Source organism: Pleuronectes platessa, chromosome 10, assembly GCF_947347685.1.
Source record: "Pleuronectes platessa chromosome 10, fPlePla1.1, whole genome shotgun sequence".
In the NCBI taxonomy this organism is placed as follows: domain Eukaryota; kingdom Metazoa; phylum Chordata; class Actinopteri; order Pleuronectiformes; family Pleuronectidae; genus Pleuronectes; species Pleuronectes platessa.
Genome location: NC_070635.1, coordinates 17,746,115 through 17,754,187, shown reverse-complemented (window position 1 = coordinate 17,754,187; position 8,073 = coordinate 17,746,115). Strand labels below are relative to the sequence as shown.

The 8,073-nt window shown below is 41.7% G+C and overlaps 1 protein-coding gene across 4 annotated transcripts in view; it reads right to left on the bottom strand.

Annotated features, from left to right (window-relative positions):
* Positions 1-1,383: 1,383 nt before the first annotated feature.
* The window catches only part of cobl (cordon-bleu WH2 repeat protein), a 51,125-nt gene continuing 44,435 nt past the window's right edge, over positions 1,384-8,073 (bottom strand). For all 4 annotated transcript variants that reach the window (XM_053432743.1, XM_053432746.1, XM_053432745.1 and 1 more), the window contains 6 exons: positions 7,745-7,933; positions 5,953-7,550; positions 5,631-5,858; positions 5,390-5,506; positions 3,954-4,253; positions 1,384-3,166 (listed from right to left, as the gene is read on the bottom strand). In XM_053432743.1, coding sequence (XP_053288718.1) covers positions 3,083-3,166; positions 3,954-4,253; positions 5,390-5,506; positions 5,631-5,858; positions 5,953-7,550; positions 7,745-7,933 — 2,516 coding nt within the window. In that variant the 3' untranslated portion in view covers positions 1,384-3,082. The remainder of the gene's footprint in view (positions 3,167-3,953; positions 4,254-5,389; positions 5,507-5,630; positions 5,859-5,952; positions 7,551-7,744; positions 7,934-8,073) is intronic.

Sequence of the window (8,073 nt, the reverse complement as noted above, 5' to 3'; positions counted from 1 at the left end):
GTAGAATTCTCTGTTTGCCACTTTGCCAAAAAGCCCAGACGAGTGGAGTTCAGCCAGAGTGACCATCAGGTTCTCAGCCAGACCCATTTGAGCACAAGCAACTATGGAACTCAGGGAAGCACAGACCTCAACCAAGGGCCAACAGTCTCCTTAATTTCCATCAGGCTGCACCAAATAGCAAACACTCATTGATACCAGTTACCCTCAATGTGCCTGAATCAATTAGTTATACCCTGAGAAATCAGTGAAAAAATCTTGAAAAACCTCTCACCATGTTTAAAGAGAGTGATAAAAAAAAGTCCCTGGATCTGCTCCACAATCCGGATCGACAACAACATTTAATTGGTTCTCCCTTGGCCCATACCGCATCCTTCCACCAAGTTTTGGGAAATCTTGCTTCCAAACAAACCAGCAAACAAACGGCACAGTGAAAAAACAAGCTCCTCGGTGGGGAGGTAATCATGGAGTCCACTGTGGCTCTTGGGAGCGCTCAACGCAGCAGAAATGTTTTCGTAGCGTTCCCCAGATCTGCGCCTCAACACGACTCCGTCTCTGAGCTCTGCACCGTTTCTTCAGTCTTGACTTTTGCTCTGACACGCACCATCAACTGTGAGACCTTTATCACAGGGGGGCTCTCTGATCTTTTTTATAGAAACATCTCAGTGCGTCAGAGCAAAGGGTCTGATCACATATGTCAATGTGATATTTCAGTTTCTAAAATTCAGTTTTTGCTTCGTCATTGTGGCATATTCACTGTGGCTTGAAGAGGGGAATAATAAATTAAACTATTTTAGCAATTTGCAACAAGGAAAAAGTCAAGGGGTACGGACTACTTTCTGAACGCACCGCATTAATTATGGATGAGAGGATGGTAAGTGTACAATTATATGACACTTCACTTTCAGAACAGTCATGCAAGCAAATGAGATCATTCAAAATTAATAGGCAGAGCTAAACCAGCATCTTCGACTTGTTTACAGCAGATTGAATACCATACATCTAAGACTTATTCGCCATGTATGCACAACTACACTGTTCTCATGTGGACATTTGCAGGCAGGGTTGCACAATGACTGGTGTTTCAGCGAACAGGAATCCAAGTTATAGGTTCACAATAGGCGACGGTCATTTCATGTGACCACATAGTGATGAGTCAGGCCGATGATCCGCTGCCCGGAATAGTGGCTCATCTGTGTTGTGGCAGAGGGAGAGACAGAGGTAACACTATATTTCATAGGGGTGACCACAGTCTGCAGACACTCACAGTGCTGGGAGTGGCACATCACAGTGATGCTGTCCGGGGCATCACGTTCATACGACCGTAAGTGAAGGGGGGGGGGAAGAGAAGAAGACGTTAGATAAACTGTTACCAACGAGTCCATGTTGTCTTGATTACAAAATTATTTATTGAATCAAAAATTAGGGTAGACAAAAGTAACTGTGCAGCCTTCTGAGAATAAACAACAACAAATAAACAAATGTGCAATTAAAACTCAAAAAGCAATAGCTTATAAAAATGTTTGTGCTATCGTGGCTCTCTACCGAAGATTTAAATCAAGTCTATCACAACGATCATCCGTCTTTATAGTTTACAAATATACAATGCTACAATGTGCTGTAGGATATTGTGTGTAGATGAAACCATCTAGCGGAAATTAAACAACTCTCTCTAGTAAGAGAAGGAAAAAAGAATCAAAAAGCTCTCGTGGTTTTCACTCTCAAATAAAAAATTAAACAGTAAAGAAATATTTTTCTTAAAGTGGAAACTGAGCATAAATTAAAATAAATCTCTACATATAATATCAGCTTCCTTTGCTGAGCAGCAACAAGCATTTATGCCTGAACATAGACGCTCAAGGTTTTTCTACATTCTAACGATAATCATACTTTATCCACAGCTGTACCATTTAATGGTAACGGTGCACTCTATGAAACACAGCTAAGTTTGCCTAAAGCAAGGCCATAGATAACATCTGCTTATCTGCAACTTCTTTTTTTTTGCATTATATAGCCATTACACATTAGTGGTGACTTGTTAATTAATGAATCTCTTTGCTTATTGTGGCATCCATCAATGATAAACTTCAATAACAGTGTTTCAAAAGTAATGAAAGCCTCATCTTAGAAGGTAATATATCAAAAATGAAGAAGGCATGGTCAATCATATCGCACCAATACAAATATATGTTTCTGCAGGGTACAGACCATGTTACACAATGTCTTTAGATCATAAACAGCAGCAAGTGACAGTTAGAAGCTGAAACAGGAGCATAATGAACACAAGTCCGTCCTCATCGTACTCCTCGGAGCCTAGAACTGTAAAAGTTGGCATCTGAGACCAAATCTGAGTAAAATAATATACATATAATATATGGATCGATACATTATTTTCACAAGTGCCCTTAAGATTTCATTAGTCTTATTTGTTTGAACAAATATTAAGTAGTACAAGTGTGGAAACATCATCAGATCCAACCTATTGTACCCCTTCAAGGATCTTTTTTTTTTACAGCAAACATAATATACATAACACTGAGCAACAGAATAAGGCATCCACAACTTACTGTGGTAAAAGCAAATAAAATAAAAATATCTGAAAATAGTATAAACCACTTAAACTTGCTTTCATTGGCACACGTTTTGTACAACGTTCCAGTTCAAACTACTGAATTCAAGTACAGATGGCGAGATATGTGGAGGAACACAAACATCCTCCAGCATAACTAACATTATGGATGGACTTAACTGCCAACCTCTCACCTATACCACACCTTTATCAGACAGATGTTGCAGGTGTTTGGCGACTAACAGAGTAATAATCCCCTTACAGGAGAAAATGGGAAGTGGATAAAATAAGTGATAATAACTCTTCCTGCTTCAAAGTTCCTTTAAAAGGCATAAGGCCCAAGACTGGTGGTCAGAGATGTAAGGTTCAAATCATAATAATAATAATAACATTCACTCAAAATATGACTCAATCCAGTCTCCAAATGTCTGTTGAAAAGGCCAAACAGAAAAAAAGCAAACCCCAAAATGAAATTTGATAAATGCTTCCTCGTTGCGGTGGCGTGGATTTCCCCTCTCATTGCTGAGGGAGGGCTGCGGAGGTTTGTTGGATGGTTCCCAGTCTCCCATTCACTTGGATGGTTTTTGTGGGCACAGCGACCTTTAAAAAAAGACACAACACGTCATGCTTGAGTTTCTCCACTTAGGTGATGACAGCAATAATGATTCGTTGCATGCTGGGAAGAAATCCGGTTCTGGGAGTTTTGTGGAAGGAAACAAAATGCCTAGACAAATATGTAATTTTTTTCATTTTTTTTTTACTTCACAAGATCTGAGAGACATTTGTTCATAAATAATCTCTAATTGTCTTTTTTCCATTGTGCAAACACTATTCAATCTATACTAGTCTTTCCTCTTGTTCAACAGATCCAAAAATAATAATGCAAAATAAAAGCATTTCATGTTTCTGCCAACTTTCATTTTGCAAAGCTGTTGACCTAAAAATGAACTTTATCTTCTTTAAAATGTTTATGCAGCTGTGCAGTCAGACTGTCAGATGTATCTTTCTATGTGTTATGATCTGTAATTCATTTCCAGTTTCCTGGTTGCCGCAGAGAACAAGACCTTTGTTCTGCCGATGATGTCTTCAATCCAACAAGACAAGACGAAAGAAACCAGAGGGAAGACGCGAGAACAAAGAGATTTATTTTTCTGTTGCCGTCTGTCTGGCCTTTATCTGTTCACTGTTCTGTCTCTGCCTATTTTCATTCCTGTCTCTGTTTGTGTGCCCTACCACTCCTCTTTGATAGGAGTTATGCTGTCTTGTGCACTAAAACCCCCCGAAAATAAAAAGAATAATATTGATTATGTGCTGATGCAAAATTGTAATGTCCAGTGGAAGATGTGTAAAAAGTGTGAAGGGTTGCTGCATTTTTCTTTATTTGTACCTTTTTTAGCCTCTCTACAGCAGATCCAGAGCGAATGGCCTCCATCATTGCCTCCCTGGTCACGGCAGGGTTCATGGGGGTGTTACCGCTTGGATGTGCCACAGCGCTCAGCCTACCCTGGGGCAAGACAGGCGGAGGAGGTGGGGGTGCAGACATAGGCGCAGGTGGCGGTGGTGTCAAGGAGAAGACAGGAGGTGAAGAGGGAGTCAAAGAGGGAGAGGAGTGAGGGGCCGCTCTTCTCTCCTCCTCAGAGACCAGCTTCCTGACGTTGGTGAGCTCATCTGCAGCCTCAGATTTTGTCTGCAAAACACAAAGATGTGAGACAACTGTAACTCTAGATGCATCTACCTATCTATCCATCATCAGATCTATTTATTTACATCAACCTCTGACACCCACATACAAAGACGCTCGTGGCTTAAAACAAGTATTTCTTTCTAATTGTGTTATACAGATTCATGTTTAAAAACACATTTTATTCTTTTCTGTAAGGCCATTCTACAAGGGTGTTTAGTTTTATTTAGATATTTTTTGAGAAGCACAACATTTTCGAGACTGATTTAGTCATGCACCATTCCACAGATTCCAGCTCTGGTAAGAGGAACCTCCAGAATAGAACCGCAGATGTGTCAGCGACAGCGACACGCGTCCGGCCCCTTTCATTCCACATGGGTCCTTACATGACTGCAAACCATAACTCACAGTCCACACGCAGGGACGGAAATAGACTCCCATGTTTGCATAACTAGGTTCATGCATGTTTTTGTGAGCCGCTAACAACCTAACTACACACAAAGTGAGAGAAACGTTTACCTTTTACTTCATACTTGTGCCATGCAATCGCGATAAGTACAAACACTCTCTGTTAGCATTCTGACATTTGCTAATGAATAATTCAGGCCAGTAAAATTGAGAGTGATAGGACGTAATGTTGAAAGTTATGCAGAAATTTGGTCTAGAGGAAAAGCTGCAGGAACACTTTAAGTATTATGAATTTATCCTGAGGGGACCATGAATCCGTTTTCACCAAATTTAGTTTCGTGTAGGAGATGATGAAATGTTACTTACATATTAACAACAAGTTCTACAATGTGACCCTGGAGGAAAAGCCAGGAGATCTTCAAATCCATTAGTATTGATCATTTGGGAAACTTTCATGGCAATCCCTCCAATAGTTGACAAGACATTTCACATGATACCACAGATGTCAACCACATTATAACATTTAGGAAAAATCTAAGTGATGTAGCCAATGACAAAACAACGCTGCCATCCCTGGAGCCCCAAAGCTTGCTCGGCTAAAAAGAAAAGTTATGTTGATGTGTAAAATATAGTAAATTAACAATTTCAAAGGTTAAATCACTGAAGGAGTCATTCAACCAGATATCGACGGGCAGTGCATAGATATTTAAACAAAAGCTATAAGAGTATTTCACCTTCCTCAGCCTGCCGGAATGGCTTTTGGCTATTATGGCGGCCAGAAGAGCAGACCTCTCATTCTCCTCCTCCACAAAGGATCCCTTCTTCGTACAGCTGGATGCAGGGTTGGATAACTAATAATGGAATAAAATAAATAACATAAAATAACTTGCATTTCCATCACATCTAGTGAGGAAAGTGTTCTCTTCCAAGGAATTATCATCCATCTTTCCATACACCGTACTATGCTTATCTTACCTTCTTGAGCCGGTCCCTGCCTCCCCCTGTCTGGATTGCCTCCATTAGACTGCCGTGCAGAGACGTCTCCCGCTCCAGAGATTTGCTGATCACTGGTCTGAACTTTTTAACTGGTCCAAACAGCGTTACCGGCTGTGATGTGTCGACGCTGCCTGACACTGTGACTGAAGGTTGTGGTCTTGTATCAGGCGTTGGATGGGGGGGCGCCTTGGTCATGTCTTTAGTGCTCTGTGGACCAGTAAAATATTGTATTTTATTGTTAAAACTGTATATTTCAAGAGACCAAAAAAATGCATTTTTGAATAATCAAGGGTTCACATACACTTGGGATACTGGTCTTGGCGGCTGTGGCTAGTTTGGCAGATGAGTGAGGAGGATTGCTTTCTGCAAGGTTTGGGCTTCTTGGCTGAATGCGTTTAATATTGTCTCTGTCATTGTTGGTGGTCACATTTATCTGGGTTGGGCCACTAGACTGAATGTGCTGATTCTTGGCCGTTTGTCTTTCCAGCGTGTTAGAGCTTCCTCTGGTGGGTCCAACGCAACTTCCAAACCCTCCCCTGTCCGGCCTCACTTCTTCAAAATCTCTCTGGCTCCCTGACACATACTCGGGGAAGCTCATAGACCTCATGGGACCAGAAGGGTTAGGTTTAGAAGCAGAGTCGTTCTCCTTATTCTCGGACAAAGAAGACTGGGAGGACTGGTGTGGATTCACTTGTATGGAGCGACCGAATCTCTGGAAGCCGTCAGCCTGTGCTTTCACAGAGACAGAGGATTCAGGGATGTTAGGAATGGAGTTAGGTTTAGCTGAGGTCTTTGGGGTGTATTTATTGATGGCAGATGCCACATAATGACTTGAAGTTCGCCTGGATGACTTGAGAAAGCAAAGGTCTCTTCTCGTGTCTGGAAGGAGTGGCGCAGGAAGGGCAGGTTTATTACTTGGCTGCTGAATGTTTTTGGGCACTGAAATCTTGCGCTCCATCTCTATCTCCTTAGCAACGTGGATGTCTCTCACTGGTTCTTTAGCTTCTTCTTTGACCATCTCTTTAGGCTGGGCTTTCACTGCAGGTTTATATGGAATACTTTTTGTTCTTTGCAGCTGCTCAGTGTTACTGGTCTTCCACGTGGTGTCTGGAATCGACAAGGGAGTGTTCTCCTTAGCTTTATTAATCTGACCTTTGCTGTGGGACGCAGGACTCTCTTGTCTCTCATTTGAGCTCCAAAAAGCTTTGGCTTTTCCAAGAAGAGGAGACTCGGGAATTGAGGAATTGATCCCAGACTCAGACGAACCACCAGCCTTGCTCTGGGAAATACCCGTTTTCACCATGTTTCCTTGATCGTCAATCTTAATGGCGCCTGCGATTGATGTGCCTGCTGAACTTCCTGTAGCGGCATGCATGACTGAAGGTTTTGGAGGAACCACAGTGAACGTTTTCATGCCGAAGCGTGATGTGACGTTGCGAGTGATTTTACCCTGTGCATTCCCAGAGCTGGAGTTATTTGGAAAAACTCTGTGCATCTGTTCGACTCTTTCTGTCGACACTGATCTCTGAATGGGTGGTGGTTGGACAGGTTTCTTCTCTTGAAAAGACTCGGGGCTGCTTTTGACAGGATCAGGTTTGATCTCTGTGCTCTGGCTGTGTTTCTGCACGTCGACATCAGATTTGACTGCTGACGTCGTTCTTTGTTTATCCTCCTTCACACTGTTGGCATTGGCGATCCTTGCGTCTTTAATTTTAGTCTCTATTATCTTTTCGTTGTGTTTATCACCTAGAGGCTTGCTCTCAGCTGCCTTCCTGTGCTGCTTGGGTTGCGATGTCTGCTTAGTGTTTGCACTGCTGCTTTTATTACTTTCAGCAGCTGTACAAGCATTGTTGTTTTTGTTCTGTGGCTTTGTACTGGATTGTTGACAAAAACCTAGACCTGTGATAAGATAGGGACAGAAAAAGTGAATCATATAAAAAAAAATTCAGAACAGGTTTTCAATTGTACTGCATTGATATATTTGAGCAATAAAACAAAGCGTGAATGACTGTACTCTAAAATAACTAAATTTTCCCCAAAAAACCTCAAAAGCACAAAATATTAAGTTTCTGTTGTTCTACAGTTTTTCCCACCTTTGCTGCTAGATGTCGCAGTCCTGGCGAGTGACTTTGCCTCATTTTTTGCAGCGTCACGTTCATATTCCTCCAGGACTTCATCTATGGCTGTGACTGGCACATCCATGTCCACTACAGACACTGGCACATCATTACTGTCCATAGACATGGTATAGGGAGTGTCCTTCACTCCAATATCTATGTGTTCTGGAAAAAAGGGGGGCAGAAGCAAGTGTGAACACATGATACTTTGATATTTGGGGCACATTTAGATTTCTGAAGAGACAAACATGGGAACCAACAGTTTCTTTGGAACAGTTACTTAATGTGGACCAGCATGAAACAAC